Source organism: Taeniopygia guttata, chromosome 1 (assembly GCF_048771995.1).
Source record: "Taeniopygia guttata chromosome 1, bTaeGut7.mat, whole genome shotgun sequence".
NCBI lineage: Eukaryota > Metazoa > Chordata > Aves > Passeriformes > Estrildidae > Taeniopygia > Taeniopygia guttata.
The window spans coordinates 66,262,851-66,288,621 of record NC_133024.1 but is presented as its reverse complement, the minus strand read 5'-3'; the positions used below and the strand labels follow the sequence as shown (position 1 = coordinate 66,288,621).

The 25,771-nt window shown below is 35.9% G+C and overlaps 1 protein-coding gene across 9 annotated transcripts in view; it reads left to right on the top strand.

Moving 5' to 3' along the window:
- FRY (FRY microtubule binding protein) overlaps window positions 1-25,771 on the top strand; it is a 180,545-nt gene that overhangs the window by 73,180 nt on the left and 81,594 nt on the right. For all 9 annotated transcript variants that reach the window (XM_072930174.1, XM_072930158.1, XM_072930153.1 and 6 more), the window contains 14 exons: window positions 1,771-1,910; window positions 3,795-3,885; window positions 4,269-4,348; window positions 4,462-4,542; window positions 6,096-6,264; window positions 8,591-8,683; window positions 8,779-8,877; window positions 11,333-11,434; window positions 14,613-14,716; window positions 15,170-15,278; window positions 16,214-16,300; window positions 18,065-18,236; window positions 19,302-19,434; window positions 23,617-23,724. In XM_072930174.1, the coding sequence (XP_072786275.1) occupies window positions 1,771-1,910; window positions 3,795-3,885; window positions 4,269-4,348; window positions 4,462-4,542; window positions 6,096-6,264; window positions 8,591-8,683; window positions 8,779-8,877; window positions 11,333-11,434; window positions 14,613-14,716; window positions 15,170-15,278; window positions 16,214-16,300; window positions 18,065-18,236; window positions 19,302-19,434; window positions 23,617-23,724 (1,568 nt within the window). The remainder of the gene's footprint in view (window positions 1-1,770; window positions 1,911-3,794; window positions 3,886-4,268; window positions 4,349-4,461; window positions 4,543-6,095; window positions 6,265-8,590; window positions 8,684-8,778; window positions 8,878-11,332; window positions 11,435-14,612; window positions 14,717-15,169; window positions 15,279-16,213; window positions 16,301-18,064; window positions 18,237-19,301; window positions 19,435-23,616; window positions 23,725-25,771) is intronic.

Genomic DNA, 25,771 nt, shown 5'->3' with positions numbered 1-25,771 from the left:
TCTTCCCTAAGAAACCCATTTTCATTGTATTTTACCATTAACAAGCAGAGTTGTGCTAACTTCATAAAAAGTTTTTGTAAAACAGTAGAGAAGTGAGTTGGTCATGTGTAGTTTGCCCTGACACCAGGTGACTGATTGTTTCTGAGTATTTATCTGAAGCCTTAACACTAGAAGGCTTTGGTATAATTGAGCCTGAAATCCTATAGTAATGCTTTATGAAAGGCCTGTCACTGGTGCAAGCAGTTGCTTCATGGTATCTTCCACAAAAACTTGTTTCATATTTCAAGTAATAAAATCTATTGCAAAGACTAGATTGAAAGTTTTCCAAAAATATTATTTTTATGGAAACTTTTAATTTAGCAGGGGCAGTTGTTATATCTTTCTAATGTAGCATGTTTAATTTTAGGCCATAATACCTGAATAATTCATCCTCAAAATGTCTCATTAACTTTAGTCCACAAAGTCACTGTGAATTAGTTAAATCCTGAGGCTGAAAAACCACAAAAGAGATTCAGAGTTGCTCATCTAGGCTGTGTCATGCACAAAAGTTCTCAGTTAAGGCTATAGTAATATTTGGGAATGCTTGCTCTGCCAATTTTGCTCTTGTCTTAGTCACAGCATTCAAACAAGTTTGGTGTTACATGTGACATTAAACTGTATTGTTTTTCCACAAGCATTGAAACGTGCTGGTTTGAGTTTAAGCAGGTACTTAGCATGTAGTGCACACTTCAGCTCTTCACTCCTGATACTCAGCACTTCGCAGGATCGAGCCCTGCATGATCTTGAGGTGGTCAAAAATCTCCAGATCACTAATTTCTTCCCCATTTTAAATAGAGAAGAAATTATTTTCTTAGAATATGCACAAATGCTGTAGCTGTGAACGTTCAGTTGCAATACCTGTATTATCCTCTTGTATAATACGGAGTTTTATTTTTCCAGCCTACTTGTTGATCTTTTCATGTTTTGTAGCTTTATTGTTTCCTGTAATAGAATGTTTAAGTTACATTTCATTCCAACATGCTCAGTAACATTTCTGTAATTGGTGACACAGTTAATACTGAGTGAGCAGTAATCTTCTTGTCCAGTATGCCCCTAGAGCTGTTTAATTGGCAACCTTTAAGGAATAACAGGTTTTTGTCTTAAGTTTTCAGGTGTGTGAGTGCCTAAGAGTAAGATACATGCATCTGCCTGATCAGTTGATTAAAATTATTGCAGATCTTGTGGTGTTTCTCAATGTATTTGGAGTTTCAGGGGGGGCATCCAGCAGTCAGCTATAACCCCTGGAGACAGTAGCTCTGACTCATTACTTTTTCTTTCCTTACAATCAGTTTGAACTCAAATCAACATTGTGTAGCAAATCAAAATAACCTGCTTGAAGAACTAGATGATTTTCTGGTATGTTGAAAGATGTTATACACAATTTTAATGCATTTTAATATCATCAATGGAAAGACTCTATCAACATACACTCCAGTGTTGCATTTCTGTTTATGCTTTATAGAATCATTTAGGTTGAAAAAGACTTTTGATATCATCAAGTTCAACCACAAACCCAACAATGTCAAGTATAAACACTAAACCATTTTCCTACGTGCCATGTCCACATATCTTTTAAAGACAGGAAATCCAGAATATTAAGTCACTACTTGCACCAGAGTTCTCAGAAAATGAATGAAAAAAAGAAAGAACCATTGAATTAGTACTCTTTTTAAGGAGGAGAGAAAACTTGAACAGCATTTCATTTGTTGATTCGTTGTGTTTTCCCAATAGGTTATAAGCTCAATGAGCTCACTTTCAGAATATTGTCTACCCTCTATCTTGCGCACTTTGTTTGATTGGTATAAAAGGCAGAATGGCATAGAAGATGAATCTCATGAGTACAGACCAAGAACAAGCACTAAATCCAAAAGGTATGATTTTGAATATGTGCAATTAATAAATTCTAAGGTTAAGTGTGTTACATTTCACCCATCGGCTTTTGTGAGGTAACAGTTGCTTGAAAGTTGTGTCATTTTTCAGCTTGTTCCTGAAACTCTTCTCTTGGCTTCTTGATGGATGGAATAATTGTGTCTTTCACATTATGCTCCTCATAGTTCAAACACAATAGTGCTGTTGTAATTGTCTTACTGATGTTTTGGATGCTTTCATATTTAAACACCAGTTTGTATAAACTGTATTTACTCAAGTGATCGAGCAATAATTCTGTGCCACGTGGAAGAATTTTTCTTATACAGCATTCTGCTTACACATAAAAAATTAACATATACCTACCCTCAATCCAAAAATTTGAGAATCAGTCAGAGAGTTTTAGCAACCTCTTAAAAGTAACAAGCACACAAAAATAATGATGTCAGTAGTTCCTCAGTCATATGGCAGCAAACTTATCTTGGTTTTATTGAGGTCTGGCAGTGTGGTTCAGGTATATTCTTCAAACTTTGAGTTTTTCTGAATACTTCAGTACTATGTTTACATGCTTCAGCGAAACAGCAGCAGAATCAACACTGTCAGACCTGGTGCTCAGAAATGCATAGGCAATTCTTCACATTGGGATTGCATTATAACCCAGTAACTACAAAAGGCAGTAGCTGCTGGAACAAAGGGGTGGGGGCTAGGTTTAGATACCAAGGTAGAAATGAACCTCCTTTAGGCTCTTTATGTCAGTAGAAGTAGGCAGTATGAAGACACAGTTCATTAATTAGATGTCTGCTTTTTGGTGAGATGAATCCTTGCCTTGAATTGCTTCTTTCTCCCAACTTGTTCATGTCTACCTGCTCATAAATAGCTGTCTTTGGGAACTCCACCCAAAATTCCGTTGAAATTCAGTTTAGCAGTGAAAGAAGACCACTCTGTCAATTGGTGGTGTCACAGAAGGAATGTATAACAAGTCCTTTCTCCAGCTGATGTAAAACCAAAGGAAACCAAAATGCAAATAATTTGCTTCATCACTGATGAAGCTGTACTCTTCAATGCCTGTTTTTTAATAAACACCATAAGTACAATTGAAATCACTAAAACTCTCAATGTTTATAAGAATTGTGCCAAATTTACACAAAAATCACACTTGAATAATATTAAATGCTTCAAATGGGCTGCAGAAATGTTTCTTTAATGTTTAATTTTACAATAAGTACTATCATGCTATCTTTTCAGTACACTTTGAAACTTCTATCAGTTGATTCAAACAGGTTGGGGTTTTTTTGGTATTTTTATTGGAAGCTATTCACCTCAGACTTTTACTCGTCTGTATTGTTCTGTACAAGAAATGTGTTGCCAAAGTTAAAAAATTAAAACTGGAACAGTTTTTAAGAGACAGTACAATTTGGTTGTGAATTCTCCACTCTATTTAAGGCATTTATCAAAATTCATGACAAATCTAAATATGAATTTGATGGCACAAAGTTACATTTGCTTCCAAAGTATAATTAAGAAAGGTCTAAATAGTCTAAATGGTGTCATCAGCAAGGAATTTTAAATTAAATCAATTTGTTAGACTACAGAATCCACCAGTTTTCTTGGTTTTGTTTTTTTATTATTGTTGTGGATCTTTAACTGGAAAAAAAAGAGGGAGGAAATGGATAGGTAATATTTAAGCATTTGAAAGAACATCACAGTAACAAGTTAGATTTGGTCTGCTTATCTCAGATTTTAAGAGCATAGCTTTCTGCAGTGCTGGACTGGAGTTTAAAAGGTAGAACACAATTCCCTGTTATCTGTATTTGTGTAATTGAAGAAGGCATGTAATGTGAATTATGACACTTCTCCAAAATATTGTGTTTCTTGGTTTGATTTTGCAGTGATGAACAACAGAGGGACTATTTAATGGAGAGAAGAGATCTGGCTATTGATTTTATTTTTTCTTTAGTATTAATAGAAGTTTTGAAACAGGTAAGAGTTCTCAAATTATCCATTAACTAATAAATGATAGAAATTACCAATGCAAGTGAATTTTGGGATTCTTCTTTCTGTTTGCATCTTTAAAATTATAATAAATCATGAAATAGATCCTGCATGCTTCTTCATTGCTATCTTTCTTGCACCTGTATGATACATAGCATTCTGTGCTCATACAGGCCTTACTTTGCCAAGTCTTTAGAACGAAAGTATTTCTCTTCAGAAGTAAATAAACATAGAATGGCTGGCTTATTGTAGCTATATTGTTAGCTACATGCTATTTTAACTGGTACATTTCTGAATGGATGATATCCATGAGTAACATTAGCACTAGTATAATATATGTGTACTTGTTATATTTTATTTTGTGTTTTCAGATTCCACTTCATCCTGTAATAGACAGTTTGGTAAATGATGTAATTAACTTGGCTTTCAAGCACTTTAAGTACAAAGAAGGGTAAGGCTCTTTTTCATGCAAAAAGTCTATGAAAAAGATACTTTCTTATTTTTGTAATAGTGCTTTAAACAGTATGTTTTCTCAGCTGAGAATTCTTTCTTGTGTCTTGCTAGGTACCTTGGTCCTAACACTGGGAATATGCACATTGTTGCAGATTTGTATGCAGAAGTAATAGGTGTTTTAGCTCAAGCAAAGTAAGAAAAATTCAATATATTATTTCCTTATAAATATGACAGTCTATTTGCTTAGCATGTGAATATTGTGATTTTCTAATTTCTTTAAGTATTCTGTAGGAATAAGTCATTTCAGTTCATTGGCTTTCTATTTATCCAGATGTTCTAGAACATAGACCTCTAGGGAATCACAGGCTTTCTATCTAGTCCAGTGATACTGAATAAATTCAACTCAACTACAGCAGCGTTATTTTTCCTATCTCAGCAATGACGTCTGTAGAAAGCCCAAAGGGCTGAAGAGAGCTATTTTTACTACTTTTTTTTGTAGATGCTATTTTTTCTGTAGCTGGGCAAACCTACAAATGGCTATCCTCCTTCGTAGCAGCAATGTTAAGGCTCTCTGCAGCAATTTCAGCTCAGAACTTAATGCATCTGCTTCTGAACCTTTCATACTTTTTAGAACAAATGACATAAAACATTTTGTGGGTCAGATGTTAAATTTTGAATCTGAAAACAATCAAACCCAGGATCTCATGTACCCAATATAGCATCTCATTGTACACTTAAACCACAAGCTAATCAGAGGATGAATTTTACTTCCTTAAAGTAATGCTATCTGTCTCATAAAACTTTGGTGTTGCTGAGGGCAAGTCTCAGCTCTACAAAACAAGTCAGTTTGGCTTGATGTGACTAAAATATTTTGAGATTCTGGAAATCATATTACTTCAGCTAAGGTCTTACCTGGGCCTCTGAATTGGCTGGGTCAAATGCAAAAGGAGAAGTTGCATCTGGATCCAAAGCTTCACACTGACTGTCAAAGTTCTGAAGGGCCTTGCTAAGATGTTTCTGTAACTCAAGGGCTGTTTATTTGAGTTCACTAGGGTTGTCTATCAAAGGGGATAACAAAAGATTGTTACATACTTGTGGTTGTTACACCTACCATGTAAATTACAATCTTCCCATTTTGTCTCAAAAAGGGCGGGAGGCCCTGTTGGTTGCTTTTTCTATATATCATTTTTATGGACAATATATCTCCAAAGACACCTTCAATAGATTTGTGGGGAGACCAAAAATGATTACTGAGCCCTCTACCCTAAGTAATTGTAGTTGTTAATGCTTAAGTGTTACTGTAATGGCTATTAGGGAAAAAACCTGAAGGTACAAACTGCCTATATGAATATTTTCAGGGTTATAGTATAAACATTTTCTTTTGAAAAATATTACATGTACTTGCAAGATAGCTATCTTCCATGGTGGATTTTTGAAAAACATGTGAAGGGGTTATTTAAATGGCATTGTTGGTTCTTACGTAAAAGAGATGCATGGTAATAAAATAATCTGAAACATGTGGTTATCTGAAGGGACTAAGTTCAGGCTGTATGCTTCCTTTTCTCAGTTTATTAGAAGTGAAAGAAAGCTAAACAAAAAAAAAATCTATTCAAATACTGCGTGAAATGGTACTTTTATACAACCTAAGTTTTATCTTCTTTAGGTTTTTCCCAATTTATATACCTTACAATACATTTCAAATATTGATTTTGAACTTTTTGAAACTAACCAATGTGAATTCATAGATTTCCTGCTGTAAAGAAGAAATTTATGGCAGAGCTAAAAGAGTTGCGGCATAAAGAACAAAACCCGTATGTAGTTCAAAGCATTATCAGTCTTATAATGGGAATGAAATTCTTTCGCATTAAGATGTATCCTGTGGAGGACTTTGAAGCTTCTCTTCAGTTTATGCAGGTAAAATTCTGAAGTATATATCCTTTATTTTCCATGTAATATTCTAGGAGATTTTCCATATGTCATTTCCACATAAATCTACATGCAGCTACTTTCTGCTTGTTCTGAACCCCTCAGTGCTCTGGTCTCTGGAGTGTGTCATCCCATACCAACTTTTCATCAGTCATATACCTCTAGTTCCTAGAGGTCACCCTCCAGCTAGAAGAAGTTTTGTTCTGTAGACCCCAGCCCTTCCACCCCACTATCCCACGCCAGTCCCTTGGCCTGTGTCCATGCCTAGCTGTGTCTCCCTAGCTGCACACTGCCTCCAAAGTGATCTTCCAATTCTCACACAGTTGCCAGAAAAGAGAGAAACTTCTAATAGGGGAAAACACTGAGGAAGAGACAGAGAATTGCAGCAAAAGCTGGATAGGATTTCCTTTGGACATGTCTCCTTCTACTACACCTTCACCCTGCTTGCTGTAGAGTGCATTCTGTACCCTCCTGGTTTAAAAATTACTAGTACAGAACATAGTTTGAATATTTTAACACAATGAATGCTTTAAATAAATAGATTAAATCATTTTGTAAAAGGCAAGAAATTATTTCATTTTTCAGAGTTCTTGCTGGTAATGTACAATTGGTTTTCTTCCCACCAGCAGGTTTGTTTAGCTTAGTCTTTCTATTCCCCTGTTTTTTCTTGGGATCACCCACATGGTTACATGGTTTGGAGCCACTCATCCAGTAACTAAGTGTTTTATGTAAACCTCCATGTAAAGTTTAGTGTATCAATGATGTAAATGGAGAAAAAAACCTCAGTGTTAGATGCCCACAAGTAAGGATTTGGCATTGGAATACAAATATACAGGCATACAGACACACTGAGCTTTTTCTTTTGAGTCCTGTACAGGAAGCACATTCTATTTCAGCTTTGCAATATATTCTAAACCATATTTAATTGTGTATTTAAGACATATTTAACAACACAGAAACAGGTAATTTTTTTTATACCTTACTCTTAATTATATAGACACATACTAGTATGTGTCAACTTAGTTTAAGTTATCAAGAGCTGACAAAATACCAAAGTAATGTGTGTTCAGTGCACTTGACTTGATGAGTGAATGGGGTTGTGGCTCAGCTTTATCCAGTGTTCACTACTGTTAAAATCTGTGGTAAAAATCCTATACAGTAAAATTGAAATTTGGATCTCTGCCTTCCCCTGCTACCATATCTCAGTACTAAATGAATTCAGATATTTACTGCTCTGCATCATAAGATGCACTTGTGCCTAGAGGAAAACCTCGTTTGCTCAGTTTGGTGAAGTACATTTAAACTCTTTGGGCAGTTTGTCTGTTTGAGTATCTCTATGCAGTGTCATCTAAAACCTCTGTCACACAGTGCTGCTGAAGGAGAGAGAGACGCTTTCAAAGGGTGAGCTACTTTCAGGAGCGAGCTCCAGAGGAGCCTGTCTTCCCCCAAGGAGTGCGGAAGCACCTCAGGAAGACTGGCTGGAGTGACTTAAGCTATGTGTTGTATAATCCTGTTAGCACACAGGAAAAAAATATACATGATCTGAGGTGTAAACTGCTCTACATGATTGTGAAGGAAAAATGGTCAGTGGGGACCTTCCTCATAGAGTCAGGGGGTGTTTGGGCCTTGAACCCAGAGAAAAAGTAACTGTGGCAATAGGATTTGTCATCCTCAGAGAAGTTGTACACACACGTGGGTGGATGCTTATCTCCCCTCCCTCACTTCCTGAGCAACACAGCTGTCTGGAGAGTAGTTCGCTGCATGTTTGGGACAAAGTCTGTTTTAATTTTTTCTTAATCCCCAGATGCAGCCTGGAAATTGTCCTCACATAGCACAATTCCATATTGACCCTCCATATGCAGTAAATCCTAGCAATGAAATTCATCCAAAAATATTTACAATAACATTGTTCATTGCCCTGTGTGTCTTACAGAGAATTACATTCCTTTTCTAGCCTCACAAAGCATTGTGTAAAGCAGTCCATATTGACTATTAGTTTTGCTCCTGAAGATACACACAGGGCATGAGGTCAGCCCCTCAGTCCAACTCCATTTCCAGTCAAAAACACCACCAGGCACAGCTGGAGTCAGTGGAGACTTTCTGGATTAGAGTTACAGCTCCTTTATCTTGACTTAGGTCCTGCTTTCTGCTTGCTGCAAAATGCAGATTTAGAAGTTAAGAGGCAAATATGTTCAGTGGGATTTACAGGATAGAAATAGTCACTGACACATGATTCACATTCAGCAAATGTTCAGAGGTCTTTATTCAAGATGATACACAATTTATGTTTCTTGTATTTTTTTTTTTAATTTAGGAATGTGCACATTATTTCCTTGAAGTTAAAGACAAAGATATCAAGCATGCACTGGCAGGACTGTTCGTTGAAATTCTTGTCCCCGTAGCTGCTGTGAGTTTATTTTTTATGTTGTTTGCATAATTTTTTAAAATTAGATAATGCAGCTTGTGAAATAGTTTTTTAACTAACATGAAATTATATTTCAGGCTGTTAAAAATGAAGTGAATGTCCCGTGTCTGAGGAACTTTGTCGAAAGCCTGTATGATACAACGCTTGAACTTTCATCACGAAAGAAACATTCACTGGTTAGTAACCCTAAGAAGCAGAGGTTAAAGTTTATTGTCACAAATATTTCTGAGCAAGACTCTTGGGAAATTGCAAAATGTTTTGTTTGCATTTGGCTCTAACCAATATATTTCTATTTGCAGGGAAGATTATTGTGTTTGCAGAAAGTAACTGTACTTATTTTGCTAATAATATAATCTAAATTAGTCTGAATCAATTATGTTGTCAACTTCTGGTTCTGTGATTATTAAATGGTTCATTTTTCTCATCGTTATTATGTGTAAACATTAGGAGAAGAGGAGAAAGAATGGAGTTCGCTTCTTGTCAAGCGAGAACAAATGAGGCATGTGGGAACAACTCTTTCACGGGGCTTAAATAATACATTGTAGGAAGGAAAAAATTTATAACACATGCCCTTTAAAATCCATAACTTGGCTACTGTGTAGCTCCCTATTTCCTTTTTTTTCATGTGAGATGAACAGTGGCACTGCAGTGTATTTTTGGAATCATGAGTTGATCTGAATTAAATGAGGATCTGAGTCAGTTTGATGCTGGCTGCCTTAAGCAGTCTGTCTCTCCAACTGGGTCAGCGCCTGTCAGCAGTGTGGCATTAGCTAATCCATTTTGAAGTCTTGGACCTTTTAAGTAAAGAAAGTTTGTCATTTGTCCTCCCTCATTCTAGGGGAAAGTAAAAAAGACTTCCCTGTTTCCAGTTCTTTCAGCAAATGCTGGTCACTGGCGCTAGTGAAACTGCTGGGAGGAGTGCGGGAGTGTGCTGGAGCTCTCTGCCTGTTACAACATTCCCAGGGGACAGTCAGAGCATCCTCTGGGGTGCAGTCCTGATCCAGTTTGAATTAGCGGGAGGCTTGAGATGGATTTCTGATTTCACTCTGCTTGTGTTTGTGTGGCAAACTATTGAGTTTCTGTTGAGGTAATAAAACATTGTTGGAATAGTAGCAGGGTAGAGATTTTCTGTACAGTTTTTACATTAAATAGAACTTCCCAAACTGTGGCCAGACTTGCCAAAGTCAATACCATATTCTTGAGAAAGGATTGCACAGCTGGGCCTTTGCATTTGATTGCTTGTCTACACATACCACACTGGAGGCTACATAGTTAAAAGTGACAAAATAGAATAGATTTTTGTGAGGGTGTGATTAGAAATACAAACATTGCGAGGAGGAGGAGGAGGGGGAAGGCAAACAGTTGGCAAAAATAGCTGCAGTGCATATTTCCAGACTTCCAGAAAGAAAGCACACTCCTTAAAGTCTGAACAGGACCAAGATCAGTGTTTGGTGAATCCATGCACTCACTGTACAGACAGAATGGGAGAAGTCATCTTGTTTCATTTTCTATCTAAAAGTATCTCATATGAGCTACTCATTAAGGTTCTCTTGGTAGAGAATTGAGAGAATTAGGAAATTCCAGGAGATGGTTTACCTTCCCTCCTAAGGATCTTCCTTAGGATGGGTTGTGACACTTTTGGAATGTTACTAAACTCTGTGATCCAATCAATTACTCAACTGTATTGTAAGAAAGTCTTCTGTGAGAAGACTTCAGTTATCCTGTCCCATATATATTTTGGACATGAAGATTATAAAAGTAAAAATTAATGTACAGTTGCTCAAGAAATTAACCTAGATGTGGACAGTTTATGTTATGTGTTATTGGAACAGAAACTGAGATTTATAATGCATTTATATTTCAAGCTGTGACTGAAGTTAGAATTCAGAGATAATTTTTAAAATAATTCATCTAAAAGTGAACTTACCTTATTTCTGTATAACACCTTTTAAGTCCTGACTGGATTTATTAACATTACAACTTAAACTTTAGTCTTCTTGAAATAGCAGAGTCAGTTTCCAAATCATTAGGTGCATTTTAGCTTAATTTTTGGTATCATTTACAAGCATTAAAGTAAGTGTTGACAAAGAGACTGGGTTCAGTATTTCAACTTCTATCTTCTATGTTCTGCTTTGCTTCTTTTTTTTTTTTTTTTTTTCACTTCACAAGCTGTAACTCCCAGCAGATCGAGGCATTCCTTGTATTTTAACACAATTCTTTGACGTGTCTGGCAGTAAATATTGTCACTGCAGATTTTGAGGGGTATCATCTGATTTAGAAGTTCCAACAATCTCTGTGGATCGTGTTGTTATAATAATAAAGTTTACTTGTTTCCATGCTTTTATTTCTCAGAAATCTGACAGAACTTAACTCTGAGTCTGAAAAATTGTGCCCTTACACTGCTATGAGTACACATGTGGTTGGTTTTAGTTAATCTGTGAAACATATCAGTAACAGCTTTAGAGAAGGCTTCTTTTAAATAGCACTGTTTACTAATGTGTTTATGTTGGCTAACTTGTATTGCACAAAACGGAGGAGTTAGAACTTCAAGTTTACAGTGGTTCTATTAAGTTAGTTTTGTGTTGTGTAGACATGCAAATAACACTATATTGACATCAATTTCCTGTTTAGGCTTTGTACCCCTTGGTAACATGCCTGCTTTGTGTCAGTCAGAAGCAGTTCTTTTTAAACAGATGGCATATTTTCCTCAACAACTGCCTTTCCAATCTCAAGGTTAGTATCTCTTGGTTTTAATATTGTATTCAGAGTTTAATATTGTATTCAGAGTATGCACTGTTGATCTGTTGCATAGCCTTTTTAGGTAAATGTGCTGAGTTATTGCTATTGTCTGATTCCATACATAACTTTATTCCTTACAGTACAAGTTCTTTAGCCGTGCAGGTTTTTCCAATAGCAAAAAAGTATTCCTGGGCTTAGTTTGAATTTCTGCTGTTCCTCTATCTCAAATCAAGACTGACTCAAACACCTGTGAAACAGAAAAAATTGCTGATGGAAGTTAATAAGTTGAATTATATACCAAAAGTGAGCTAGTACTAACTTGCTTTTTTCACATAAGCATTGGAAACAAATAACTTGTTATTACTTTTTCAAAATTGAACTACTTGTAGGACACTGATTCCATTGCTTGTTTCACTCGTGTTAAATGTTTACATTACAAAAACCCTACACTTTTTCAAGTTTTTTCCTCCATGTAGCCTTCTTATTCCCTTGCCATATGTTAGCTCTTTGAGGTTTAAGGTTTTTTCACTGCAATCTGTGATTCCCAGGCTGCACGTAGTGTTCAATGCACATGTGCTAGTTATCATTGCTGTTCCTCCACGTGCCTTTTACTTTTGCAATAACTAATGTCGCATGCCATGCTAAAACTGCATCCCTGTGAAAGGATGGTCCTGTGCTCACCTGAAAAGGGCAATATAAGAAACACAGTGAAGTGATTAGAGCAAATGAAGGTCCTCCCAACTGTGTCTTGATGAACCAGTGGTTAGGAGGCTTCTGCTAACAGCACACTTCAAACTTCACACAAACTTCACATTTCAGCCACTTTCTCAGTTCAAGTATCTGTCCTCCAAAAGCGGAGTTCTCAAGCTTATCAAAAAGTTTATATTACATCCTTTTTTGCTGTTGCTTTCTGGTCATGCGTTCTCTCTGTCTTAATGAAACAATTTTTATTGACTCTCTCCATATGGATCTTGCTGTTAGAATAGCTCTTCAGAATGTTCAGTCTGCCTGAAGATTTCCTTCTGCCAGTACTTGAATACTTAACCTTCACTGAGGATGCACTGGAATCTTACTTCCAAATAGATTCAGAAAATAACCTTGTTGTCATTGAAACTAATATTATGGGGTTTTATGCAATTGTACAAGCTTCAGAAAATGCAAAGCCAAATGGGATTATATATTTTTTCTGACAATTAGGAGATCCTAACAAATTACTTGAAACCATCAGAGAAAATATAAGAAAAGTTGGTCCTATCTTACTGATTGAAAATAAAATTGAATTTTGTCTTGCAACCTGTAATTCATTGATATATGCTTCAGTTTATAGGGCTCTCAGATTAATGTGATGGCACTAATTCAATCGTTACTTTGGAGAGAAAGTAAGGTAGCTGAATATGTGGCCAAAGTAAGAAAGTGATTGGCCACTCCTTCCCAGTACAGAGAAAGAGATGCCCCAACCATTGAAACAATCTTTTCACCAGACAGGCTGGCACCTCAAAACTCAAGCCAAACTCACACAGTGGAGGAAAAGCTGTGCACATCCGTTAGAGGGAGAGTTCTGCACATCAACAGCATGAGCTTGGACAGATCTTGCTCATGGACATGCCCATAATGTCCCTGGATGTATCTTAGGCTTTTTATCATCTTCCTCTTAATCCTGTTTCTGCCATGCAGCTTACTGATCTGACAAAAAACTGGTCTACTATTTTTTGAAAAATCCAGTGATACTGGTCTCAGTATCATTGGAGTTTTCTCCTCCCTCTTTTCTCCTCCCTCATTCTCAATGGCTGTCAGAGCTAAATACCTCATCACTGGAATATTTAGACACTTGCTAACAAATAGCTTCCTCCTCTGCTACACAGCCTCTTGTTATCTTAACTCGCTTAGCCATAGCCTGCTGTTTTCTTGAAAGCATTGGAATAATAATAAATTTTGATAAATGTACTTCATCACCTGTTGAAGAACTAAAATTCCCTGGGTCTGAATTGTACAAGGACTGGTGTGACTATATCTGATGAAAAATTGATTGCAAGTGAACAGGTTGATAAACAAATTGATTGTAGTGATTTTTGTTATTTTAAAATCCTGCAGAGATTAATATGCCAAGTAACCTTTGGCATTCCTTTTACTACTTATTCTAAATGTGTTTGACAAGCATTGTATGCTTCTATAATAAGCAAAAAAAAATTTATTTTCTGTCCATGTAAAACTTTATTGCATAAAATGTATTGTCAAGGAGTTGAATGGAAATTAGAGCCCAAAACCAGTGTTTCTGTTCCTAAGCTTGCGACAGATGCCATGTTGAAAGTTGAAGTCGTCTCCCATATCACTGGCAAAATGTCTTCTGTCATTTTGCAGGACCAGGCCCATAGACATTCAGGAATTTCTGACGGCATCAGTTGCAGTTTCTTTGATCAAACCGCAGTCTTTGATCTGTGACTCAACATTTGTCTGCCGAAAATATCTCAGATTTTTGCCATGGAGATTTGCCCTGTGGGCCAGGCAAACCTTATCTCAGGTCAAAGTGTACTGGACTCCTGCAAAGTTTAACTCAGCAGATGGCTCAACATGTGGGAGACCATCTGATTGGACTGCACTCCCTTGTTTTTCACTCAGACAGCCCTTACAACTGCCACAGAAACAGGAAACTGCATATGACTGAAGAGACCCAAAGACAATCCTGTACTAGTTTCTAAAAATAAACAACAATCCAAACAGATAAACCAATTCAGTCCAGCTGATCACAGATGCCATTTAATTAGGATAGCCTAAGCATCCATGGATTTTTGTCCTTTCACTTTTGAGTATGTGTGGTACATTCCTTTATCTGTTCTTCATAACAGGCCTCCACCATGGGGCAACGACTTTTGAATTTATATAATCTACTGAATAGGAGTTTTCCTTTTCATAGTCAAATTGTAGGGATTTTCAAGCAGAGATACTAAATTGTAACATCTGTCTAATTTAACTAACTTGATTCTTGGGTTTTTCAACTACTGAAGTAATACCAGAAGCAAGTCAGATGCATGAGCATCCTACAGCACTGAGAAATTGCGAGGCTCTACCTTTTTGTAGTTTCATTATCAAAATGCTGGACCTTGGCATCCATTAAATGTAGAACTTCCTTGCTAATTTTTGCCTGAAGTTTTTATTATGTGATATGTTTCTCTAGAATAAGGACCCAAAAATGGCTCGAGTTGCACTGGAATCTCTGTACAGACTACTGTGGGTTTACATGATCAGAATTAAATGTGAAAGCAACACAGCTACCCAAAGGTAAAGTGCTGTATTTGTAATGAAAATCCATTGTAGAGTGGATGTTGCCAGTGAAGAGGTTTTATAGTTCTCCTGAATTCCTTCAAACTGTACCTGTTTCTGTTGCAAAATAAGAAACTCGGCTGTACCTAACAAAATATTTCCTCCTGTGGTGCTGTCAGTTAATCTGTCACCTATGAAAATTGCTGAATAAAGTGTTTATGCTTTTGGAAAAATTCGAACTCCTTGTTCAGTGTAAGTTAAAAACATTTTTGTTGTGGCCATTGATTTGTTAATTTACTTGTAACATAGTAATGAAATAAAATAATTGCACTGAATTTGTAGCAAAGGACAAGACACTCCATTACATTTTCATTTCAAAGGAAGTTTTTTCTGGTCTTTCTATGTGGAGTGTCATGCTAAATGAAGATCTGTGAGGTCCAAAAATGTCTAATGTTTGTTTTTCTTTTGCAGTCGACTTATTACTATTGTCACAACCCTTTTCCCCAAAGGGTCCCGTGGTGTTGTGCCAAGAGATATGCCTCTAAACATCTTTGTGAAGATAATACAGTTTATTGCACAGGTATGGGAGAGCAATGCGTATATCTTTCCATATAATGAACAACTTATTTTCCCAATAACAAATTAACAAATAAGTAAACTTCTAATGACTGGATTTTTTCGCCACCCTGTTGATATTATCTTTCATCCAGGGAATGATGAAATTATAGACTGAGCTGGGGCAAACTTCTCTTGAACAGCAGTTTTGATTAACCTCATTCCACTGAAAATAGATTAAAATATATTCACTTAACTCACATGTAATTTTTGTCAGTTTTTAAAATTTCCAGCTAGTCAAAAAATGCATTTGTTGAGACACTCTGACTGTCAATAAAGTTAAAAATATTAGGCCATATTTCATCCTGATACTGAACCATCCCTGGTGTATAGGACAATAAGTTGCCCTGCTTTCAAAGCAGGAAGTCAGATGTCAACCAAGTTCAGCATGGAGTTGACACATGTAGTTTTCATCAGTTCAAATGGGAACTACTAAAATAATAACTTGCAGTGCTGGAAGTTTCATCTCTTTTATGACTTAAATTCAGAAAATTTTCCCATTGAGTAAAGCACTTAAGCACATACTTAAAGTCTCTGAATAGAAATGAAGCAAACAGATGCTTAAAATCTTCCCTTAACTGTGCCATCTGTGAACAAGCTCTTTTTATGTAAAATACTGTGTTAGTGGCATAATTACTGCAGTTTAAATGAAATAATTAAAAAGCTTTATTTCCAAAATGGATCATTTTCTATTTAAATGCTATACATTTTGGATTTGTCAACATCAAGTATTGTTAAAAGCTTAGATCTGATAATATGTTCTACATAATTCTGAAAATCTGTTTTTCCATATGTTTAAATAAACCCTGATTAAACTGGTTTTCAGCATTCTATAGCCTTAATGAAAATAACTAACAGAAGTGAGCAGCTTACTTATTTGCAGTATTTTTGCTATTTTAGGAACGTTTAGATTTTGCAATGAAAGAAATCATCTTTGACTTCCTTTGTGTTGGAAAACCAGCAAAAGCTTTCAGTCTCAACCCTGAGGTATGATGTACATCTGTGCTTTTTTTTTGCTTTTTTTTGCTTTTTTTTTTAAGTTAGTATGTATTGCATTGTTCTACATTTACTTCCTGGTTACATTCTAAGCATTCTTTCATCTTTGTCCCATTTTCAGGCAAAATCTTGAATCTGATTTATTGGTAAAATACATCTGAATTTCTAACTGTAAAATGTCATATTGTTTATGCCTTTCTGATGCGTTCTCATTGAAGACTATCAAATGTGAACTATTGCAAATGTAAAAACAAAAAGAAAAATATAAATAAAACTATTGTTGCAATATGTCCTTATCAGCACTATATCTGCTGTTGTTACATGCAATGCCTTAAGCTATTAAACTACTCTAATAAAACAATATTTTTTCTGTAACAATGTCAATGTTTTTCAGATTTACTGAGTGCATAATGCAAGAAAGCTTGAAAAAGAAAACACTCTAATAAAATTTTACCGCTCTGACCAGCAAAGCTCCTCTGGTGTGTTGTCATGAGTCAGCTTCCTAGAGAAAAAATCAGAAATTTGAAAAACATTTCAAAAAAAAATCAAAATATAAATAAGAGAATTAAAAACTCTCTTAAGAATATAGAATTTATTAAAATTTTGAAAATATTTTCCTTTAGAAATTAAGAAAAAATGCAAAATAATTTGTGATCCTCTTATAAAACATGTCTGTATTAATCTTGCAGAATTAAACAGTTGTATCTATTCACTAAGATGTTAAAATAGAGTGATTGCCTTGCACAAGTTATATTTGCTAGAAAAATGTGGAAAAGTAGATTAAACTTTCTACTGTCAAAAGCAGGAAAAATGAAAGGCAAGCTTTGTTTTGAAGACAGCTTTCATCTTGCTATGGCAGAGTGAAAAAGAATGAAACAGAATTTTTGAGCAGGCATCCTCACCATGCTCTGGGTCAGCCACCTGCAGCATTGACGGAGAAAGGTCCTACAAAGGACATTTTGTGTTAGCCCAGCTGAGAGGGGATGAACATAGTCCTTAGCTTCTTGTTGAATCAACATCTGAAATTTTACTGTTTCTCTGTAAAGAAGAATTTTACTGTTTTCTGTAAGTAAAGTAAAGACATTGTTGCATCACTTTTTTAGGTTCATGGACTTTAGCATTCCGGAAAAAAAAAAAATCTCCATAATCTGTGTAAATGCATCTTTGGGATCCTGTCAGTAGGACAGCCTCTTAGTTTTTGGAACACATTCCAGAGAAATTGAAAACATTCTAGTCTTTCAATCACTGCAATATAAAGCTTGCAAGTTTTCCTCAGGAGCATTCCCAGAAGGCATTCAGATCACTTAGATTCAGCTTCCTGATATTTTTGTAGTTTTGGCACTGAGCATCATTCCAGACTTTTCTATCAGTATGATTAACCCTGGGGCCTTTTCAAGACAGTTACTGATCTTTTTTTTCACAACAGATATAGGTCATTTATGTTTAACTTAAGGTCCATTTAAGATGCTTTGGTACACTACAGATCATATCCAGGTGTTTAATCTTGAAGATAAAAAGATAGCATGCTAATGCAAATACTTAAAATTCTGAGAGGGGGAGAGTACTGCTCACAATGGAGATAAGAATTCACTATTTATTTCATGGGCGGTGTGAAATATATCAGACTAGTTAATGTAGTGAAGATACAGAAAAAATTGCCAGCAAGTACATTCTCAAAATTTCAGAGTGAATGAAGAATATTAATAGAATACGAGTATTTGATTATGGAACTCATCCATCTTCTAAACTTCACAGAGAATGAATATTGGCCTGAGAGCTTTCTTGGTAATTGCTGATAGCTTGCAGCAGAAAGATGGTGAACCGCCAATGCCAGTGACTGGAGCTGTCCTTCCCTCGGGAAACACTCTCAGAGTGAAGAAAACATATTTGAGCAAAACTCTTACCGAGGAGGAAGCTAAAATGATAGGTCAGTAAGAGGATGGACGATACAGAAACTTGTGTGAGAATGGATGTGAACATGTTTTCAGCATTTGAGCAGAATAGTTTATTATTGTTAAGTATTTGATTTATTTTTGTATTGTAAGCATTTAATTTTTTGTGTGTTCTAGTGAAATGTGTGGTTCAGTTTGATAAATTCCACTTTTCATAGGTTGTTCTGAAAATTCCTCAGTCCTCCTACAAAATCTCAGTTTCATAGGTTATTCTGAAAAGTCCTTCTCCACAAGAGGTAGCAACCCTGTATTCTGGGAGGGGTTAAAGACACAGGTAGTCCTTAATCTTTCAGTGCTGATAGCTGTGTTTATTCATGGATATTCATCCTATTAGAAATACTGCCTGTGCTCGAAGATGTACCAGGTTTGAAAACCATCAAAGATGCCATTAATAGCTTCATTTTAATTACAATATCTTAAACTTTCAAAATGGCAAAACTTTTAATTGTAAAATAATATTGTACTTATGTGCCTAAGTTAACAGCACTGCTGTCTTGGGCTTCAATGTAGAGCAAGAATCCTGTGCTGTAGAAGAGTCTCTCTATCATGCCCTGAAGGAGCCTGGTTTTGTTGGCAAAAAAATAGAATTTGGCTCCTCCCCTTCACACTTCCTTAAAGTTACATGCATGAAATGAAGTCTACACCAGTGGCAAAGATCTGTGTTGTACTGTGCTAGATCATTGTACTAATATCAAGAAAATTGGCAGTGTAAAACCCACTGCTGTTGAAGTATTTAAAGTAGTTGAACTATTTGAAGATAGTATTTGATAACAAATGTTTGCACTTTAAAATTCTTGTATTAGCCATTTCATTGTGATTTTATGATGCAGTATTCAAGTCTCCATGTACAATATGTAAGCATTCCTTTTGGAGTAGGCAACATATTCTGATTTTGGATCAGGATATCAGGAATATCCTATCTCATGAGGAAAGCGTTTTTCTTACTTCATGCACCACAGCATGAGTAAGCAACTTTCTTTTTCAGAATATATATGTATCTATAAATATCCCTAATTATATAAAAATGCATATTTTTGCAGGTATGTCATTATATTATTCTCAAGTAAGGAAAGCTGTGGACAACATACTCAGACACCTTGACAAGGAAGTGGGTCGGTGCATGATGCTTACCAACATACAGATGCTTAACAAAGAACCTGAAGACATGATTACGTGAGTGCTAAAGAACACTAATTCCCATGAAGTATGCAAATGTATTTTAGAACTTTTTCTATATTTCTGTCTATCATGAGTCATCAGAGAAACAGCAAGAAGCAGGAACATTTAGCTTAATTAGTATATACTTTGAAAAAATGTTTATGACAAGTTGATTGTGCTTCTTTGAATGCTGCAGTGTTTGGAACCGAAGATGCTCTTTATGTAGGTAAAATCATGTGTGAATCCTATGGTTGTTTAGATGGTAGAAGTAGAATGCTAAAGTAGAAAACCTGGCAGCCTATCCTCAGAACACTGTCTCAGAGTATATTTGCATCACTGAACTTCGGAATGAATGCAATGAATTCTGTAAATCCCTATTAATAATAATATTCAAAATTCCCCTTTGCTTTTCTTGCCTGTAATCAAAATCAAATCTTAATTAAAAACCCAAGCAATCTTGGATTGAAGCAGTATCCCACTGGAACAGAATCAAACCAGTGTCCTTCAAGCTGCATTGAACAGCACCATTTTTCACTTTCATCCAGAATTATTAGTGAGGCAAGTTTCCTGGAGACAGTTCTGGTGAGGTGAACATCAAGTAGAGGTTAGAGATGCAGAGACATCATCTGATAGGTGCAGAGCACAGATTGTAGAGATTTCAGCTGTAAGGAGACCTTGACTACCTTTCTTGTTAGAGCAGTGGACATGGTCGTTATTCTAGAAAAGAAACAACCTCTGGAAAAAAGTTTGCACTGTAATGAAAAGGACAATGGTCTCTTCGAGATTTTTTTATTTACTGCCCAAAAAAGTCGACTTGCTAGGAGTACTGTGAATAACAGGACTGACTGCAGGGCCTTGCCAAATTGAACTACCTTGTACAACTGATAAAATCTTTATGTTTGTTCCTCTGCCTTTATTTGTTGCAGTGCCTTTATGTGAGACCATAAGCTGTGTCACCAGCCTTGTCTTACTTTATTTATGCTTGTAGCTAATATTACTACCCAATAATATTTCATATTTTTCTTGTAGTCCTACCCCATGTCCTGTTCAGTTCTCACACCCAGTTTTCATAACCATTTTGGGTATTCAGGCTTTTGTGGTAGGGAAAGCCAAGTTTGAAACTCACATTTTATTCCCAAGAGATAATTGCACAGTGAAACCTTGGGCACCAAGATTAGAAGTGTACTGAATCTTTGCTATAAATATTCTTTGGATGCTTTTTCAGCATCACCAAAATTTTTTTTATTTTTAGAGGCAGTGAACAAATAGACTCAAAAGAGCTTTAAATTTCAGGAAGTCTTAAGATTTGGTAGTAACTTTTGTCAGAAACATAAAGATTGGAATATTTAGACATGTAAGTTACTGCCTTTTGTGTTGTATTTTATATCCAGATGAGCTCTAATTTAATATATACACTTGAAAGGCAAACCACATTATAACACATTTTTACTTGTTCTTTCAAGGGAAAAAATATCTGGGATGCTTAATTATCAGTTGATCTAAAATTATGTGAACTCACAAAAGACATCAGTAGCTGTTACTATCAGGATTGAAAATGATCCTTTCAAAAACTGCATTGTGGATGTGTGGAAAAGCCAACTTTTTTTTTTTATTATGTAATTGCTTCCCATTTTATCCAAAGAATTCTATGCTTCATGGAAGTTACATATTTATTTTGAATTCTTATGGGCTTTAAGTGGTAGATACCATACTACATTTGTGTACATTTTTAAATTACTGATTTTGTCATAGTTGTGTAAAGTTTAAGTGTAAACTGTATAAAATGAGTACCACAGTGGTATTTTTATTAACAAATAAAATAAGAATCTGAGGGAAGTAGCTAGGCACTGAGCAGACATAATATTTCAGATTCTGGAATTTTCTTTGGCAGTGTTAGACTTGCTAGATTCTAGACAATATTTAATTTCTGATCCTTTAAGCATTTATTGTTGAAGTAATAATTGACAGTATGGAGAGTCTTATTACAATCCTGAGTAAGAAGCATCCTTTGCATCTTGCACTGGCATATGAATTTCAATACTGGCTATAATTACTTTCCAACATTTAGTTAGAATAGGGCATGCATTTTTCTAAAATACAAACCTGTCCTTGCAAGTACTTCAAAGGCTCCCCTTGCCTCCCTCGTGTGCTGTGCCTGGTGGCTCAGATGGTAAGTTGGGAACTTGAGCCTGAGGTTTGGATCTTCTCCTGCTACTGTCTGAGCAGCTGATAGCCCACAGAACACCCACAGATTTTATTTTTATAAATAATTACTCATTTGCCTTCAAAAGAGTTTCCTCTCAGACTATTATTTTACAAGTTTCCGTTTGAAATGCACAAACTTTGCCCTTGCTAGGGTCTGGGCATAAGGAAACTCTGCAAAGTTAATTTTCCATTTCAAGTTCCTAATAGCCTTTAATGTTTACAACTGTAAAAATATAGGATTTTGCAGTAGTTATTAATCCAGCTACTAATATTTGCTTTACTGATGATAATTGAAAAGGATTTATACTATTCGGTTTATAACCGAATTCTCAGTGAGATGTTGTATTTTACTCCTTTTCCAGTCAGTTGCTGACACCTTTCAAGTTCTACCTGTTAGAATACAGATACAGTGACACAGAGGTAATTAATCATGAATATAGTTTCTCCTAACTGTACCATTAAGACAGTTAATTAAAAATATGTCAACATTTTATTCATGTAGTATATATCCAAGCTAATAAATAGGATGTTAAGAGACAGTATGGTGTTCATTACAAAACTGCCTTTAATCTTTGAATTAAGTCAGTCTAATATCAGTTTATGCCTTTGCTGTACTCACTGAACTGTACTCAGTGTTACTCACTGGAATAATGAGTACAGAAGATCTTCTTTCAGACTGCATTGCATCCAGGCTTTCTCTGTGACTGAACACAAAAGCAAGAAACCCAAATGCAATGTCTCCTGTTGGGTGGAGAGACAGAGTAATGTAGTAACTGGGGCAATGGACCGGGGTGCAGGAAAACTAAGTTCATTTTTTGTTTTGTCACTCCATTTCATGCGGTGTTATGTAGCTTACAATGCTTCTTGGTGTGTCTTTTTTCCCCCTCAATCTTTTCTAGTTCTGTTTGAAGCATATTAAAACAGAAACAATCTTTCTCTGCATGTTTATAATATGGTCTCTAAATAGGACCTTACTTTTTTGATGATTCCAAAGCATATTACAAGCTAATAATTAATAATATTGTGGGAAAGACTGCACAGTTTGAAATGCTGTTACACTTTGGTAACTTCCTCTCCACTCCATCATTAGATAATATATGATTGAGATAAAAATGAGCAAATAAACAAAATCCACCCTTTGGGGAATCTATCTGAAAGACTTATTTAATCTGCAGACTTACCAAAAATGTTGACAACAACTCAGAAAACAACTGCATCTGTTTTGAAAATAATCAACTGCTGAAATTTCAGCTACTTTTAGAAGATTCATGGACTTCCAGCCTAGTGTTTGGTTCATGCTGAACTTTGTGCTTAATGACTTTCACAGGCTGTTAGGGAACAGTTGTGCCATTCCACAGATTAGAACACCCTTAGGGCTGCTAAAACATGTTCCAGCTGATAAGAGTTGCCAAAATGCTGTTATCTCTGGCAGTGATCAACAGAAATGCTCTGACCATACCTACCTCTAAATTACACACCTTTTTCAGTATTAAAATGTATCATGATGGTTTTCCACGGGCTTGTTCTTTGTTGGAGGCAAATCTCTGGATCTTCATTTGTGTTATTTGAACTTGTTAGGCATCTGCTATTTGCTTCATACAACTGGTGAAATATAGCAGCACTATGATGGAGCGCCCCAACTCTTTCCTCACTGCCTCATCCAAAGCTTGCATCATATAAATGCTAATCTTGATGAAGGAACCCTCCTACATTATACCTCCATTTTTTATATATATGCCAATTCCTCTCAGAGAGAAGCAAAAGAATAATTAATAACTGATTTTCCAAGTAATGTATAGATATGATGCATGAAAAATGTCAAAATCAAAACCATTTATTCAATGGAAAAATGTATTCATGTTTCCTTCTGACTTCATTACAATGTTTAGCTGTCCATCCCGATGTTCTTAGTAGGCTTCTGGAGCTTTAGAAGTGGATCATTTAATGCAGTTCCTTCTTAAGTTTAGTCAAAATTCTGTTTTAATTTTTCAGTGGTGAAAGAAAACCAAAAATCGATCTGTTCAGAACATGTGTTGCTGCTATTCCTCGATTACTTCCTGATGGAATGTCAAAACTTGAGTTGATCGACTTACTAGCAAGGTAAGATGTACAAGCATTGAATGACTGCTCCAGGGGAATGGTGTGAAAAGCTGAGCCACAAAATATATAACTGTTTCTTTTTATATATACTTTAAAAAAGTAAATTGCTCTTAATGGATTAGACAGATTTTTACAGTTTTTGTGTTTTTATTATGGTTCATAATTTTATTAAAAAGTTGGTATGTCCTCCAGAACTCTTTCCCATCAGTGTGCAGGTTATGTGATATTCACGATTATTCAGGAAAGTCACAACATATTACTGTTTTCTAACCATCACAGCATTCTGATTAACATGAAAAAACATCTTTTTTGTGTAGTGGAAATACGTGGAGATACCTGTTAAGTTTTGATTTATGATTCCCACATGTCTCTTTGGTAAAACAGAATGTGCTAGATATGGTATATTGCAAAAATCCTTTTACATTACTATTATCAATCATAAAATTCAAAAAATCAGTTTAAAAAAAATGTTATATCCCTCAATTTAATTTTTCTGAGTAGACTTCACTGAACAAGATAGTCTACAACATGGCGGCTACACCTCTTAGGTTTCAAGATATCAAGTCAGTGACTTGTGGCAAATAATTAGATAAAAGTTGCTGGTCAGTACAGAAAAGTCTGTTATATTTCTATTCAAGTACCTAAGACCAAAGTTCCAGCTTGTGTTCTTTATGTAAGTGGATTATGGTATTAAATTGAACCAAGAGGGCTTTGCAGCATATTGTTCTCAGGTAACTCTGGGCAAAGCAAACCTTGCCACCCTGTTCCTGCTTTTCAAACATTGCAGATGTGGGAGCCAGAAGGCTACATACAAAACCAGTTTTTTCGGCTCTATGAACAACCAGCTCTCAGTGATGTGCTAACACAGTGAAACAATTGATTCTGGAGAGTGCAGACAGCCAAACAAGCCAGATTCTCAGCCAGCAGTAGTAATGTGCGGTAGTGCCTGGCCAGCTTGATTTCCTTGTGTGCACATTGTCTGCTATAAATCACTTGTAGGTTGTTTTAAATAATTACATTATTAAATTATACAGATACCTTATTAAACAGTTGCCTCAATTCTGCTTAAGAGAAATTTAAAAGGACATGTTTTCCTTTAATCCAATATTTTAACTAGAGTTCTGTCATTATTAAGGGCCTTAACTGAGCTGGTAAAAGGCACGTATCTATTCAATCAAGCTGTGATTCTGTGTTTCTTGGGTAATTTCCCTGCTGGTACAGTGCAAGCCGTGAGTTTGCTGAGTTATCTGACTCTGACTGTGAAAAGAAGTGAGACATCAAGAGGAGCTGAGGGAAGCTTCTCTAGAGCAACTTCTGAAGTAATTACATGCTCCGCCTTTCCCCAAGAAGGCGAACTTTGGAAATCTGTTCTCTTCTCCTATGTGTACTCGTGCTACAGCATCTTTGAGATGTTGGTAGTGATTTAAGTCATATTCCTAAGTATAAACAAGGGAATCACAAATTAGGTAAAATAGGTAGCTACATAATAGGCTGGAAAGCAATTAACAAACAGTTAAGAAGAAGTTCAGAAGACATATAGAGTGGTGTTGAAACAGCTGGGTAGAGTCTCAGTATTGCAGAGCAGGATCACAAACTGAACAGATAAAAAGAAGTGATGTTCCTGTGAAAAGACAAACCTTACTCACATGTATAGATTTAGAAGTTTTTCAAAAATTCCTTCTGGTCTAATCAATATCAAGGATGCCTGATTTGGAGAACAGCATGCAAGCTGGGGCACTGTGGCTGAAGAAGAGGCTGACCAGAGAAAAAGGGGGGGAAAAGATAAGTGAATTGAAAAAAATTAGATTTAATTTAGCCTGGGAGAGCATGAACTGAAAATTGTCTTCAAAAATATATGTTCAGTGAAGAAAGTAATAAACTGTTTAAAGAATTAATACCTGGCCTAGACTTAATGTAAATTACCAGAATGCCCCAGCACCAGAGCTGCTTCTGCATTCTGTATACTGACCCATGTTTAGTTGAGACCAGACTGACTACTTCTCCCAATTTTGAAAGTGTAGGCCCAGAAGGTAAGCATCTGCAGTTG